The 17,622-nt window shown below is 30.7% G+C and overlaps 2 protein-coding genes and 1 non-coding gene across 3 annotated transcripts; 2 read left to right on the top strand and 1 right to left on the bottom strand.

Moving 5' to 3' along the window:
• The first annotated feature begins 9,330 nt into the window (after positions 1-9,330).
• LOC107902482 (stemmadenine O-acetyltransferase-like) lies at positions 9,331-10,197 on the top strand. Its single transcript, XM_016828657.1, has one exon. It carries the CDS (start codon positions 9,331-9,333, stop codon positions 10,195-10,197), a length of 867 nt encoding a protein of 288 aa, XP_016684146.1.
• Positions 10,198-11,164: 967 nt separating this feature from the next.
• Positions 11,165-11,255, bottom strand: TRNAY-GUA (transfer RNA tyrosine (anticodon GUA)). Its single transcript is given in 2 exon segments — positions 11,165-11,200; positions 11,219-11,255. It is a non-coding gene; the product is annotated as a tRNA-Tyr (tRNA).
• Positions 11,256-15,249: 3,994 nt separating this feature from the next.
• LOC107904289 (stemmadenine O-acetyltransferase-like) lies at positions 15,250-15,744 on the top strand. The gene has a single exon (XM_016830611.2). It carries the CDS (start codon positions 15,250-15,252, stop codon positions 15,742-15,744), a length of 495 nt encoding a protein of 164 aa, XP_016686100.2.
• Positions 15,745-17,622: the final 1,878 nt, after the last annotated feature.

Raw genomic sequence — 17,622 nt, forward strand, 5'->3', positions numbered from 1 at the left:
TTTACGTTTTTATTTGAATATAGTAAAAATAAAAGTTAATATGTATTTTGTCTCTGAAATCGTCCAAAAGTATCTAGTTCGTACTTGAACTTGTGTTCCATTAACTAGGTTGGTACTTTTGTACTAACATAATTAGTTTATGTTGACGTGGCACTATTGGTCAATTTTAATAGTGGCATGTAGCAATCTCTCAGTATGACACATGATTGACATAAATTAAATTTTTTTTTAAAAATATTAAATTTAATTAAATTAATAAAAATTTTTTCACATCAATAATAAACCTAGATAACTAGTTCTCCAGATTGATTCTAAATTTACTTTTTAATAAGTTTATATTTTTTTTATAAAATATCAGAGGTTATTCTTGTTTTGATGAAATTAAATAATATATAAAATTTTAAAATATATAAATTGATAAAATATATATAAAAGTTTTTATATCAAGAATAAACTTAGATAGAATGTTATCCAAATTCAAATGTATTTGAACAACCATTTGTCTAGATTCATTGTATATTGATTTTAGTTCTTTTATATATTTATATATATATATTTATAAAATTTTAATTATATATTATATATTTTAAATCTTTATATATCTTGCAAAAATAATATATAAGCTTCTTATATTTTTTTATATTTTATATATTTCTTAAAATAATAATAACCTAAAAACTGTTTTTCTTAAATAAAAATATACAAATTTACTAAAAATGCATCTAGAATAAATCGAGACAACTCGATGTCTAGATTCAAATTTATTTGGACAACCATTTGACCAGGTTCATTTTTTATGTAAAAAAATATACTATTTTTATTAATATATACATATTTATTTTTTTAGTTTATACCCACCACACGTCATATTAAGAGGCTATCACGTGTCATCATCGGATTGGCCATTAATGCCGCATTAGCAGAAACTAATGGGTTAGTGCAGAGATACCAAACTGGGTGATGCAATATAAGTTCAAGTACCAACTATATGCTTTTGGATAAATTTAGCGGACATATTATATATTAACCCTAAAAAAATTATTATGTATTAAAATAGGTTTGCTTAACATTTATTTTTTAGAATTAGAATTTTTAAAGGGGCAAGTTATCTTAGTATGCAAAATTTGTTATCCAATCGTATACTTCTCGAGATTTTTTTTAAGAATATTCTACTTTATTGTTATATATACAAATTTAACTTGATAGAACATGACATTGACATCTATGGGCGAAAAATTTAGATTATTTGGTAACACATTGAACTTGACATCTATGGATGTCATGTTGGTTGTATTTTAAGTTGTTGATGTCCTTCTTTATGTCCCATAAGTTGTACAAGTTACTAAACAATAATTCATTACAAAAAACTATGTAAAACATTTACAAACCTTAAACCATTCAAATTATATCTAAAAATAAAACATTTTCAATACCATATATTTAACATTAAGAGAGAGTGTTTGATCAAATCGAGTGAAAAAATTTCGAGTTGACGAGTCTTATTTTATCATCCTAACTCGAAATGAAATTTTTTCAATTCGAGTCAAGTCAAGTCGTTCGAGTTAAATTTAAAAATTTAAATATGTCAAATTAAAATCTTATTACAGTATAATTAATTCTTGCAAACTTTTTCAAAGCAAAGCAAAATAAAAAAAAATACTTTAGTATGATAGACTAGAATCATTAATTAACATATTTAAGTCCAAAAATTATTATTTTAGAAAATTTTTAAAATTTTAACTTTCTTTATATATTCTTTATATTCTTTTAAAATTTTATAATTTTTTTAAATATAAATTTTGGAATTTTTATAAATATTTTGAATATTTTGAAAATTATTTTGATTATGTTGTAATTTTTATTGAGAGAGAGAACAATGTGCTTATTTTCAAATTTGATAGGGAGAAAAGGAGTATTTATACCAATCTGTTATTTGGATTATTCGAGTTATTCGAATTGTAAAATTCAACTCAACTCAAACTTGAATTACTTATTCTAGTTGACTCGAATAACTCGATTCAGTTAACTCAAAATTTAATTTTTCTAATCGAATCGAATTTTGCTCACTCTTAATTAACATAATAATATGGACTTTATAATAATAAAAAACATAATGATACGAAAGTTCTATACAAATTATTTATAATTATAAATATTAGCTTTGATTCAAATGTTTTGATATAACAAACTTAATTCTAAATTTTCTTAATTAAATTTGCACTAATCATTTTGATCACATTTAGATAAATTTTCTAATGCGACAAACTCAAAAAAAAAAAAGTTTCTAAATGATTTTAATTTTATACAAAAGTTTTTGAGTAACTCCAAGTCCTTTAAAATAATTTTGAGCCTTATTCTCAAGTTTTCCCAACACTGTCTCGAGACACAAGACCATATGTCCCGAGACACATGAACTTCGAATGTAAAATTGTTCAGAAGAAATATTGTCTCGAGACAATTTGAGCATTGTCTCAAGACATAAATCTATTTGTCTCGAGAAAAACCAACTTCGAAACTAAAGGTATACTACAAAGTAACTCTTTCATGAGACAAAAAGTTTGTGTCAAGATAAGAAAACATCAAAACTAAGATTTGCTTTAAGGGAGCACTCTCTGAAGAAAATCGTGTAATTATCTCGAGACATACTTAGATCACAATCCTATTAGAAGAGATTTTGCTTGGATTTAAACCTGGTAGATAAATCTAACGCACCAAATAAGTATTTTAGTTATAGATCCATCGGATATGGTTTATTACTTAAAGATTGCTTATTGAAATAAATCTCACCAACTGCTTACCCTTAGATCAACACTTAGATTCAATGCCTTCGTTATCACACTAAGGATTTCTTAGGTTGGTGTCATTTGGTCCTTCAAAGAACATAGGGACAATATGTTAACACATGAATGATGTAAATATTCTATCACTATTCTATTATGAGAAGAAAATATGAAGAGAAGAGAATGATCTCAATTCTCCTCTTGTAGTTACACTACTAAATAACATAACGAAATCAACGATGAATCTCAGCAAAAAAGTGAAGAGGTTTAACGATCTACAAAGATTATATGATCGATGAGCTTGAATATAAAATAAATAAGATAGGATGATTAAATCCTTAGAAGAGATGGAAGAGACCGAAAGAGAAAGAAAAAAGGGAAAAATCGAATCCAATAGAAAAGGATGTTATCGATGGCGGCAACGACAATGGTTCAGTGGTGGTCTAATGAAGAGAGAAAAAATATAAAAAGAGTAGGAGGGTTCGGTCACAATATTGAAAGAAAAGAGAAAAGAAAAGGAGTGGTGGAGGAAGGTTTTCCCACGATGGTTTGCGGCGGCTCACAGCGGTGATGGTGAATGGCGGTGATCGAAAGAAAAGAGGAGAAGAGAACCTTGGATGGTAGTGTGGAGGTGGTGAAGCTATAGCTCACGATGGAAGAATTTTAAGTGGTGGTTGAAGGTGGTGATTGTTGTAATGGCCCATTTTCAGTAAAAATCAGAATAGTGGTTTCGTGACCACAAACCCGATCTAGAAAGAAAATGTATTTTAATATTGTGGCATAGTCTATATTACGATAGGAATACTGCATGAAAATTTTGATAGGAAAATTTTATTGATTATATAGTTAAATTGTTAAAAAGAAAAAAAGAAAGAAAAAATGCATTCTCGGGACTCCGTTCCGATAAATCGGATTCGTAAATATTTATTACAAATATTTATGAAGTTAGTTGTGTGTCTAATTAGGTTTTGATTAGGTGAATTTGACTTAATTAGAAGTAATTAGGAAAAAGGATTAGATTGAAATAAGTGTGAAAGTTTAATTATAGATTAAAGAAAATAAAAAGGACTAAATAGGTAAATATGCCCTTATTATTAAATGAGTCGGTTTAATGTTGAAAGAAAAAAAATCTAAGATATTTTTTATATAAAAATATATATTATATATTATATTAACTTAATATTTAAGTATTAATATATAATATATTATATTATTATATTATATTATATATAATATAATATATAAAACATAAGAAAAGTAAAGAAACAGAATAGAAAAAACAAACAAACAGAATAGCAGGGACAAAATAGAGAAAAAGGGAGAAAGAAAAAAGAAAAAAAGAAAATTTGAGATTTCAAGGGTTCAAATTCAATTTGGTAAGTCAATTTAATTTATTTTCTTGTAATTATTGAGTTTTTATAATCCTAGAACAAAATACTATTAGGTATATGTTGAAATTTTGAGAGTTATTAGATTTTTTTATATAGTTATTGTTGAATTTATGGATAAATTAGAGATTGAACTTATGAAAAATTCAAATTAGAAATGAGAAAAAAAATATTGAATTGTGAAATAGATTGCAATAAGGAGTAAATTGTAAGAAGTTTGAAATTGGGGTTTATTAGTGAAAATTTGGGAGTTAAACTAAGTTATAAGTAGAATTTAAATAAAATAAAGCATAGATTATAATAGAAATGGAAATAATTTTAGTTATGGAATAAATTGAAATGTTAGTTAATGTAAGAAATGATGAATTTATTATATCATACATGTTTATTTTTTTAATAGCATAGGAAAGTCATTTAATTATTTTCTCTAACATATAAATGTTATATGTTTTATATGAAATTGAAGAGAAAGAAAAGAAAGGAGAGGACCTAATTGAAGAAAAAGGAAAAGGGAAGGCTAAGGAGTGAAGGAAGACATCATCTCAATCTTTTTGTTGTAAGTACTACAAGATTTTTTTTAAATTAATTTTATTTAGATGTTTATATTGTAGTATAGAATTATTTAGAAATAAAAATGTAATATATATGTATATATTTAAATTTATAAGTAAATAAATAATAATAATAATAATAGATTATGGAATTATGAAATTATGAAATTTGAAGAGAAAATTATAATTGGAGAATATAAGAAATTATATTGTTTGAACATTAAGTAATAATGTTGTGACAAAAGTATATGTGTGAAAAAGATGTGATATTTGTGAATTGTGTAATATGTACTAAATTGTAATGATGAAGAAATGAAAAATCTTTTTCGAGATATTTATGTAAAGTATTTAAATGTATGAAATTCAGTTTTAATGCCCAAGTAGATGAATCTAGAACTACTAGGATATTAGTGGCATGCCATTAAGGAACTCTAGCGCGCTCTCTGATTATTAGCACATTAGTGCTCTCTGTACTATTATTAGCACGTTAAGTGCTCTCTGTTTAGCACATCTGTGCTCTCTGTATAGCACTTTAGTGCTCTCTGTTCGTTTGTGCATAATAATGCACTTCTGTATTTGTTCCGTATATCCAGTGTGTTCTATTAAGTCTACTTTGGGCTAAAGTTATAAGTTGTGAATCAAAGCGAATTATCAATGTACTAAGGTAAGTTTTATAACTTATTAATAATAAATTAAATTTTGTTATTATAAGATACAACTAAAGAAACTTATATGCATAAAATATATATTGATCAAAATGGATTATAATCTTTTAAATGGGATTTATTTGCCTATTTATTCTTGTAGTGCTTACTAAGCCTTCACCGGCTTAAGGCGTTTAATTTTAACGCGTAGGTACAGTTAGACTCGAAGAGGTAGCGTCGACTAGAAGATCTCTCATCTCATCACATCCTCAAGAGCTTCATAAGTAGGTACCATATTTTGAATTAAAAGTGGCATGTACAAAGGTGTTATTTTGATCACATCAGAATGTTACAAGACTTTTGTTGTAAAAAAAATGGTAATTAGTATTTTTAATGTTTATACTAATGAAATGGTACAAAAGTTTATATAGTATATATGGTATTGGTTGTTTTTGGTTTGAACTTGTAGGGGGTTTTATACAAAATAAGCAGAAATGCTGTCGAAATTTTGAAAAAAAAAAATTGTTTCACTCCTAATACGTATTTTGGGCCTCGAGGGTCTATTATAAAGACTTAAAAGTTAAACTATGCTATGAATGTTATTTATTTATGAATTATTTCTAAGTTGTCCAATATGTCCGATAATGCCCCGTAACCCTGATCTGGTGATGGTTTAAGGTTAAGGGGTGTTACAATTGTTTTGTCAAAAAGGAGAGAAAATGGAGTGGAGATGAAAGGAAAAATAAAAGAAAAGAGAGGGAATGAGAGGGTTGGATGGCAATAAGGTTTTTTGGGTGGTCAACACTTGATTTTTTGCAAGGATAGGGTGAAAGAAAGGAGAAGGAACATAGGAGCAGAAAGGGAGATCATGCTCCCCAATTTATGGCAAGTTTGACCCATAAAAAGGGAAAAGAATCAAACCAGTTAAGGCAACAATGGGGGGTTGGACGACAATGCTTTAATGCACATAGGAAAAGTGTGCAAAATTTTAATAAAAATAAAGTAGCAAGAGGAATCAAACTAAAGACCTCCTAAATAACTTAGGGGCTTATTACCACTAGACTACACCTTTCTTTGTTTTTGCACTACAATTTTTTTTAAAAAAAAAGGGATATGACATTAAGATTTTCATAAAACATTGTTATAAAAGGCTTGATTGGTTAAGTGGTAGGTTTAAAGGAAGCTAAAGTGATGGAAATGAACTGAATTATGTGTTTTATAAGTTGACGAATGGTGTTGGTTAATAAAAATTGAATTGGAATTATGTTATAGATCAAGATTTGAATCTGCCATGAGAAGATCATGAGAAATGAAAAGTCGTTGAGTAGATTCTAGTGTGGCGAGTGATCATTCCACTAGGTCAGTTCATACAATATGAACATTATTTAACTTTCTTTCCATTTTGTTATTAAATTGTATAATTGAAATTCGGTAAGTAGTTGGTTGCAAAATATAAATATATAAGAAATACCGAGTTCTGTATGAAGGAATGTGAATAAAATTACAGAATGACAGCGTCCCGATAAACTGGTAAAAGACTCATATACATGGTTACATGTATTTTCTGATAATTTTTAATTCCAGCATTTGTTGCGGACTTGAAGATACATGTAGCACAGATTTAGCTTGGACTTGTAATCTGATGTTGTTTTAAAGGTTTAGCCTATACTGGTAACCTTACATTTATATATAGCCCTGGCCAGGCTTTCATTGTGTTAATAAAGGTTTAGCCCGGATAGGTAACCTAACACATCTGTATGTGATTAGCTCAAATAAGCCTATGACGTGGAGCGTACTTGTGTTTTGATTTCTTTTACAGTGTTTATCAGGTAATATAAAGCATGAAATGTGAAATTTACAAGTTAAGAAATGAGAGAATATAAAAGAATTAATTTCTATAATTGGAGTCCGTATCAACGACAAGTTTGAGATTGGATTAGATATGAAGAAGGGCATTGTATTGAGTAGCTTACTTAGGATATTATGTGTAATGAAATATACGCGCTCACCTTATTGGCAAATAGTGTTGACGAATAGATAAATTGTATTTGCATATTAAATTATCATAATATTGTTATGCCAAGTAAGTAACTATTGAATTTGTATAATCTTACAAAGTATTCTAAATACTTATGTTTAGCTTGCTTTTGCCTTATAGTTTTTTGGAACATTTAGAGCTCATTGATTGGATCAACAAAAAGTCCACACTATCCGTCAAACGTTGGGGTAATCTTGTTTTAATTGAGTCAGTCTAAGTGGCATGTATATGAACGTTAGGTTATTTATAAATAATCTCGTTAAACCTTGAAAGGGATCACGTTAAGTTCTAAGATGCATGATAATAAATTAAAGTTCAGTTCTATTATGTTCCGTGTCTTAAATTCCATGAAATATACCTTAGAGTGGGGCATCTGTAGAATAGTCTGCCATTTTTGTGTATCTATAGTTTTGTCCTTTAAATTTCTATACTTAGTTGAATAATCCGTTGGAGCGATTCGCCACCTATTAGTTCGCAACATGATCCGTCACGTATGTTTAAAGTATGTAAATGTTTTGTGTTTGAGTGGTAACCTCCTGTAGTGCAGGTCTGGCGACCAGACCGGGTAAAAGGTGTTATAACACATGATTCCGAAATCGACACGCCCTGGACACAACCGTGTGGATCACATGGCCATGTGGGTTGCTCGTGTGAAAGTCTGTTACATGTATACAACTTCCGAAATGCTCTAATGTTCTAATTCCCATTGTTTTTCACTCCCATTGTTCCCAAGTGCCTTATAAAGCACCAAAACATGAATATAAAAGATTAGAAGTATATAATTCACCATTAATGACACATAATCACCCAAAATACACTAAGATTGAGGCTAGAATATTTGGGTGAATTACCCAAAAGTGCTATTGTTTTTAGAAAAACTATCGGATTAGGTTGGTTTTTTCGAAATTTATCGGATTAAGCTGATTTTGGAGAGAGAGAAGAAAAATGAACATGTTTTCAACAGATTTGGCAAGAAAAACTTTCCAACTGGACGTGCTTTCTTGTTCAGTCAGTAAAGCATGTCCAATTGGATGCATTTTCCTTCTCTCTCCACAATTTAGGTTTTTTAAGGTTTTTAGGGTTAGGTTTTAGTATTCTTTTAAGTGGTTTTGTCTAGGGTTTTTAAAGTTTAAGGTATAGGGTTTAGGTTCTCATAAATATTATTTTAGGAAATTTTTAATTTTTAACATTTTTTATATACTCTTTAGAATTTTTTTATAATATTTATATTCGGTGGAAAATATAAATTTTAGAATTGTTATAAATATTTTTTGTTTTAAAAATATTATTATTTTTAAAATTTTGAAATTATTCTGAATTTTTTTGTCATTATTTTGAGACCAAGTTGGTAATTTAATTTTCAAAATTGGCAAGTACCAAAAAGGTGTTTACACCAATCTGTTATTCGAATAGTAAAATTTAACTCGATTCAAAATCGAAACTCGAATTACTCGATTCGATTAACTTGAAGTTCGTATTTTTTTAACTTTTTCGAATCAAATCGAGTTTTGATCACCTATAGTTTACTGTAGGTGGAGGTCAACCCGCAATGTTCAGAAAATATTATCCCAGGAATCCCTAGATACTTGACGGGTGAGTGGCAACTTTATAATGGTTAAAATTAGGAGATTGAAAATGCTACCTACAAGGCGTGTTTTCAATGACATGCCTGAAAAATGCATTGACAGCTCACCTAGCTAAAGGCGTTTTCAGCTGACATGGCACAATAAAAAAGATAGGGGCTTATGTGGTACAATAAAGTTATAGAGACTTCTTTAACAAAGGTAAACTAACCGAAGGGCTTTTATAGTAGTTTAGCCAAAACTAAAAGATCTTATAGTGGAGGCTTTGAACTCCAATAGTTTATATAGTTTTCTCCTTCGGAGAGTTTGTCCAAACATTTTGGTGAGGGGAAAAAAAACAAAGAAAATGATGAAGTTTGAAGCTCAGATTCTTTCAGAAGAAATCATCAGACCATCTTCCCCAGAAATTCATCAAAAAGAACCCTTCAAACTCTGTGTATTTGATCAGCTAACTCCCACCACTTACGTTCCAGTCATAGTATTTTATGCCCGGACTGATAACAACACCACCAATATTCTGACTCAGCTGAAGAAATCTCTTTCAGAAGCCCTAAACATCTTATATCCCTTCTCTGGGAGAATCTTTAGTAACATGTTCCTCCATGATTTCGACGCCGGTGTTCCGTTTTTATCGGTTCGAATCGGTTGTCGATTATCCGAGTTTCTCAGGCATCATCAAATTGAGACCTTGAACAACTTGCTCCCATGCCCTCCTTTCTGCAAGGAATCAAATCATCAGGGTCCTCTCTTGGTTTGTCAAGTCACCATGTTTGCATGTGGGGGAATAGCTTTAGGCATCTGCGCCTCACATAAAATCACTGACGCCAAAACAGGCTTCATTTTAGGCTTTGTTTGGAGCACAATCTGCCAAGGATACCACCCTGAAATTAGATTTCCTGCCTTATCTAAGGCATCCTTGATCTTTCCACCTAAAAATCCAATGCCCAAGAATTACATAATCATGATGGAAAACTTATGGTTCACTGAAGGTAATTTTATTACACGGACATTTGTGTTTAATGAGGAAGCAATAGCCGTCCTAAAGGACATGGCAAAAGGGGAAGTCGAGACTACACCGACACGAACCGAAGCTGTCTCGGGTTTCATCTGGAAATGTTCAATGGCGGCATCCAGGGCGATACAAGGAACCTCGAAACCATCCATTGTGGTCCAAGCGGTGAACATGAGGCCAAAAGGGAAGCTTACGACATGAGATGGTTCGGTTGGGAATGTATTCTGGTGGGCGAGTGCACTCTCGAATGCAGCCGAGACAGGCACCGAGTTATCCACATTGGTCGAGTTGATGAGTCAATCCATTGCTGTTTTCGACGATGAATACATGAGATCCGTCCAAGGTGAACAAGGGTTTGAAGCCATCGCTGAGCACTTGAACCAGCTGGAGCTGTTGTTTTCCTTTGAAAAACCTGATATTTTCGCCTTCACCAACTGGATCAATACCGATTTTCACAAACTAGATTTCGAATGGGGGCAACGTTCTTCATTTGCATTACTGGGAAAGTAACATTATTCAAAATAATAATTAATTAAAAATATATAGATATAAATTATTTTGATATTTGAAATATAGTGATAATAAAAAAAATTCTAATCATTATTAAAGAATTTGTAAAAAAATATAAAAATTTTTGATATATTGTAAATTTTAATTTAAAAATAGTATTTTTATCTTTTATTATTTTTATACAACATTTTAACTAAAAAATTACAAAAATAGTATTTTTAAATAAAGATTTAAACTGAAATTGATAAGAATTTATACATAACTATTCATTTATTGAATACATCTTTTATAAATGTGTTTTATATAAAATTTTATCATTTCACCCAGTTAATAAATATTTAATTATAAATATGATTCATTTTTATGATTTTATTATGATTCATTTACTAAATCGAATTATGATGAATAGTTCAAAAATTCTAAAAAAATTCGTTTAAATTAAACTGATAACATCCCTAAAAATAATAGACTAAGGCGACATTATATATATGTGATAATATATTTATCATTTCAAATTTTGAAAATAACAAAAATTAATTGATTTAACAGCTACAACTTCATCAGGACTAGCAGAATTAAACCTATTCTTTTAATAAGGTGAAAAAGTGCAAAATTTAACCTATTCTTTTAAATAGATTGAAAAAAAAAAGAAGCAAAATCCGACCTGCCGGATTCGAACCAGCGACCTAAGGATGGCTATTAGGATGTCCTACTACAGTCCTCCGCTCTACCAACTTAGCTAAGGTCGATTAATTGTTAACAATATTATAGAATTCCTTAATTAATAAACTGATATGGAAATTATTTGGATAATTAATACTTACATGACGTATTTAACTTTTTTTTTATAATATTAGTACTTAAAGTTACTTATGTCAATTCTTACAATTAGCACAAGTAATTTTCTTTTTCATTAACGGAAATTATCACTTGACCGGTTTGACTATTAACATCGTTGACATGGTTGACTAGTATGCTAACCTAGCATGCCTAGTCAGCAAAAAAAAATTATTTTTTAAAATTTTGAATAATTAATTTTTGAAAATATAGTTTTTTTATAAAAATTCAAATGTGCATATAGAATGAATCTAGATAATAAGTTCTCCAGATTCAAATGAATTTGTACAAACGGTTGTACAAATTCATTTTAGAGGAGTACAAAATTAAAAAAATCTAAAAATAAATAAAATTATCAAATGTTAAAAAACTCAAAAAAAAAATTTAAAATATTTTTAATTTTTTTAAATCAATGAAGATTTTTAACAATTTGCTACGTAGTTCCAAATCAACAACATAAAATTAAAGTTTTAATTAATGTAATTAAAATGCATATTTTTTAATTTAAAAAATTTTGATTTTTTTTATATTTGCCACGTGAGCATGAAATTTACATTTTTCAATTATAACATTCAATTTAGCTATCATTACGATTTAATCTGAAATACCAAAACATCAAATAACTATCAATCTAATCTATACATAGTATAATATTTATCAAAACTACATTCAGAACATCAATTAATGAATTTAAATCTTTATATGAACTTACCTCGACAAAAACAATTGTAAAAACGAAACCGACAACTAATCTGACACTTTAGCTTTTCCTCAGTTTAGATCCGTTTGGTTCGTTTATTGATCCAAACAATAAGTTTCATTCAATTAAACCACTGAAATAACTTAGAATAATTAATTCAACTTATAACCCTTATCAATGAGAAATTACAACTTTTAATTAATCGATCAAGTTTAGAGTTCAGGGTTTAAGATTCAAGGTTGGGATTTGAGGTTTAGGGTTTCGAGTTTTGGGTTTAGAATTCAAGGTTTGGTTTAAAAAATTTACCAAAATTATAAATCAATGACATAAAAAGAATTGTTGAAATATCATTAAATAGTTGAAAAGAAATACAGGATGCCATGACGCCCCTGCTCATCTACTAAAAATTTGAATATGAATATGAAAAAATATATAATTATATAAATCAAACACATGCATTCAACACTTATATTAAAATCCAACTAGATTTTAAATATGGGTGGGTCGGGTCCAAATTTACTTTTCTTAAATCGGATCGAGTTTGAATAAAAAAGTAAGTCCATTTTCTGGACTGAATTAATCCCGAACTTAAAAAATTGACTTAAATAAGTTGCATGAATTCGACCCAAATCTAACCCAACCCAATTCATAAATATCACTTATTGCAATTAAGCTAACGAAAATTATTAAGTTAAATAACTTCTTAAAATAGGTGAGTAGACAATTTAAGCTAATAATAATTCAAAGAAAAAGGTGCAAAGTGTAGGCCATGAGCATTAAAATTTTCCTTCTTCTTGGAGTAAGCACAATTACTAAAGAGTGAATTCAATTTAAACAACTAGGACCTATAATAAGAGCATTCATTTTTCTTTTCTGCCTCTTGCATTTATATGGTAACTCACCCTTACATATCAACATACAAAATTGTTCTTTCAAAAAAGGACATTTGTTTATATAAGTTATTTTAGATAAAACATCAATAAAATATTCTTCCAACTCATATTCGGGGTTATACAAGCTTATAAAAGCTCCAATGGTAACCCGAGACCATATGAGAACTAAAATACAAAGTTCTCAAGTTTTATCGAGTTGGCGTCGCCACCATGAAGGTTTCACGTCACGTCATCCATGGCAAAAACATGGCGTCGTGACTTTGGTGCAATGTTACGACTCTAAAAACAGTGAGTTGACGTTGCGACCTCAAACAGGGGACATAGTGATGTTGAAAGCTAGTGTCGCGACCTTGTAGGCAAAATCCTACAAGCTCATACCTTTTTAGTTTCATCTTATCATTTAACAAAGTATAGTTGATCTTAAGACCTAAGTAACAAACATCACAATATATAGGTCCAATTTCACATCTTAAACCAATAAGACTTTAACCATCATTCCACCAACACGCTTACAAGTGTGGGGTCCAATTTGCACCCCTTACCCATACGGGCCATGTGCAAAAATCCCGCGTCTCACAAGTATGGTTCGATTAAAAACGATAGAGGAGTAGATAGATTGCGAATGCACGTCTCCAAAATTCGATTTTCCAGCTAATTATAAAAAAAACATACAAAATCTTAAATTTCAATATAACAACAAAATAATTAGATTAAATTAGATTAAAAGTAATAAAAAATTCTTACCATTTGCAATTGAACGGTCGAACTAAACGAATAAGAGAATTTGTCATTAATAATTTCAATAAATAAGAATAAAAATTGTAATACAAAATTAATTAAAAAAACCTTAATACAATTTTAATAAAAAATTGAGAATGAACTGAGAGAATTGAGTGAGAATTAAGAGAAGATTGAGAATGAATTGAGAGAGTTGAGAGTGAATTGAAAAAGTGGGATATTTGGGGTTTAAATAGGGGGAAAGACTTGCCGTTAGGAGGGAGTCGTTGGAATTCGATCGTAGCCGTTAGGAAAAACGCGTCTAGCTGAATATGTTTTGTTGACTAAGCAGGAAAGCGCATCCAGTTGGAAGCATTTTCGTGCCAAATCTACTCTCTCTCCAAAATCGGCTTAATTTGATAAATTTTAAAAAAAATTGGTCTAATCCGCTATTTTTTTCGAAAAAAATAGCATTTTTGGGTAATTCACCCAAAATATGTTACTATGAACGCTTATTATCAATGTTTAATACAATTGTTTACTATTATTAACTATATTTTTGGCAGATTTATTGGAGATCTTATAATGAATTAGGCTTTAACAAAGGTAAACTAAGTGAAGGGCTTTTATAGTAGTTTAGCCAAAACTAGAAGATCGTATAGTGGAGGCTTTGAACTCCAATAGTTTATATATTTTTCTCCTTCCTATATATAAAGTTTGTCTAAACATATTGGTGAGGGAAAAAAAACAAAGAAAATGATGAAGTTTGAGGCTCAGATTCTTTCAAAAGAAATCATCAAACCATCTTCCCCAGAAATTCATCAAAAAGAACCCTTCAAACTCTGTGTATTTGATCAGCTAACTCCCACCACTTATGTTCCAATCATAGTATTTTAAGCCCTGAGTGATACCAACACCACCAATATTTTGACTCAGCTGAAGAAATCTCTTTCAGAAACCCTAAACATCTTGTATCCCTTCTCTGGGAGAATCTTTAGTAACCTGTTCATCCATGATTTCGACGCGGGTGTTCCGTTTTTATCGGCTCGAATCGGTTGTCGATTATCCGAGTTTCTCAGGCATCATACAAATTGAGACCTTGAACAACTTGCTCCCGTGCACTCCTTTATCCAAGGAATCAAATCATCGGGGTCCTCTCTTGGTTTGTCAAGTCACCATGTTTGCATGTGGTGGAATAGCTTTAGGCATCTGCGCCTCACATAAAATCACTGACGCCAACACAACCGTCATTTTAGGCTTTGTTTGGAGCACAATCTGCCAAGGATACCACCCTGAAATTAGATTTCCTGCCTTATCTAAGGCATCCTTGATCTTTCCACCTAAAAATCCAATGCCCAAGAATTACATATATCCATGATGGAAAACTTATGGTTCACTGAAGGTAATTTTATTACACGGAAATTTGTGTTTAATGAGGAAGCAATAGCCATCCTAAAGGACATGACAAAAGGGGAAGTCGTGACCACACCGACACGAACCGTAGCTATCTCGGCTTTCATCTGGAAATGTTCAATGGCGGCATCCAGGGCGATACAAGGAACCTTGAAACCATCCATTGTAGTCCAAGTGGTGAAAATGAGGTCAAAAGGGAAGCTTACGACATTAGATGGTTCGATTGGGAATGTGTTTTGGTTGGCGAGTGCACTCTCGAATCCAGCCGAGACAGGCACCGAGCTATCCACATTGGTCGAGTTGATGAGTCAATCCATTGCTGCTATCGACGACGAATACATGAGATCCGTCCAAGGTGAACAAGGGTTTGAAGCCATCGCTGAGCACTTGAACCAGCTGGAGCTGTTGTTTTCCTTTGAAAAACCTGATATTTTCGCCTTCACCAGCTGGATCAATACTCATTTTGACAAACTAGATTTCGGATGGGGGCAACCTTGTTCATGGGCAATACTGGGAAAAGCAGGGCAATTTGGAAACTTAACTATTCTCGTTGAAACCAAATATGGGAAAGGAATAGAAGCTTGGATAACCTTAGATGAAACCAGAATGTATGCACTACAAAAAGATCATGAATTCCTAAACTTTGCTTCTCCAGATCTCCAGATTTCAAGCTTGTGAGTGTCTTTGGATGATCAATAAAATCTCCTCTACTATGAATAAGGTATTTTTCAGTAGTATATGGTTTCTACCTACTTTAATTTTTTGTCTTTCAGGTACTTTTAAGCATTGCTGTTGGACTGCTATGTTGACGGATTATTAGTTTTTTTTTCTTTTCAAAATATATATTTGAGAGTGGGTGTGAAAGTCTTTGGAATTTTTTTATCAGTTAGTGTTTAATATATTATTTATTGGAAGCCATTTTCATTTGCTTCCCGCATCTCCTCTCTATCAAATGTTTCATTTTGGATACAAGGGTCACACAGCCGTGTGACATAACTTAAACCGTGTGAGTATTTGAAGCATGGGAGACATAGTCATGTTCCAGCCCATGTGTCTGCCTATGTGGGTATTTGAAATAGGGCCGCATGGTCATGTTGCAGGCCGTGTGCCAAACTATATGTATATTTGAAATATGGTTACACAATCGAGTCGTAGGCCATGTGAAGTCTGCACCTAAAATAATATTTACACACAGCTGTGTGGGATGACCATGTGTGGCACACGGCCATGTGACAACTCGTTTCTCAGGCCGTGTGTTTTATAAGTTGCCGCTTAAATAAGCCAAATCAAGCACCAATTCTTGCACACTGAAACACGTTATTTACACAAGCATTCATATGACCAAAACACATTCAAACACACTCCAAAGCATACCAAATCAACCACCCTATAAACATAACCAATATGTCATCGAAAGGAACCACAATTCATACTTCAAAATCAATCCAACCAACATCTAAAGTTCATTCATTAAGCACAAGTCAAACATACCAAAACCATTTCACACATACATATCATTTAGCCATGCATGATTTACCTATCATCACGTGGGTATGCATAAATGTTTAACAACACACCTACTTGCACCATTATTTACAATTCATCAATCAAAAACATTAAGGCATACATAAGTTTGGCACTATACTCAAACATACCAAATTGTCAAGTTAACATTCAAGCCCTTTTACATGTCATTTTTAACCCTAAATCAAAGTAACCAAAAACCACCAAAATGATAATTGGATAGTGTAATCATGCTCCGATGCAATTCCAACCAATCGAATTTTCTGATGATCTAAAAGATAGAGAAAAACAACTACGTAAGCAACTAGTGCTTAATAAGCTCGTATGAAGGAAACTTAAACTTATGGAACATAAAACGATTAAAATTCAAACATTGCTCATTAGATCATATGAATATTTTTCATTCCTATCCACAACACATCACATAGTTAGTAGATATATTTAAAAATATATCAACCTATGAAACATGCCACATATCGTGAAAAGGATTCCAATATATAAACCATCCATCATATATTCCATTTGTTACATTTTCAATCCAATTACACATACTACATTTTCCACTTCATATTCTCAATAACATAGCTCATTATATACATACCTTTTCGTTTTAAACCTGAATTACTCGTTGAACCAAATTGAATAACATCAGATACTCGAGAAATGCTCACACAAAGTGTATCTTTACATGTAACTGTAATTGTATCTATAATGCTCACACGAATTGTGAAGAATCTATAACAAATGCAGGACACATCCAGGACCAGCACCCAAAACCATATAATCCCTAATGACATGTTATATGTATCTTAAGTATTCACAAGGTTCAAACGGGACCAATGTACATATTCAAATCCTTTAATTTCATTGCACTAATTTTTCAATTATAACATTTAATTTAACTATCATTACGATTTAATCCAAAATACCAAAACATTCAATAACTATCGATGTAATCTATGCATAGTATAATATTTATCAACACCTATATTAATATCCAACTAGATTTTAAAAATGGCACCATGTAAAACA

Source organism: Gossypium hirsutum, chromosome A05 (genome assembly GCF_007990345.1).
Source record: "Gossypium hirsutum isolate 1008001.06 chromosome A05, Gossypium_hirsutum_v2.1, whole genome shotgun sequence".
NCBI lineage: Eukaryota > Viridiplantae > Streptophyta > Magnoliopsida > Malvales > Malvaceae > Gossypium > Gossypium hirsutum.

What these genes read in the sequence shown, in the direction of transcription:
- LOC107902482 (XM_016828657.1), top strand. Translation starts at nt 9,331, where the DNA reads ATGATGAAGTTTGAAGCTCAGATTCTTTCAGAAGAAATCATCAGACCA.
- LOC107904289 (XM_016830611.2), top strand. Translation starts at nt 15,250, where the DNA reads ATGAGGTCAAAAGGGAAGCTTACGACATTAGATGGTTCGATTGGGAAT.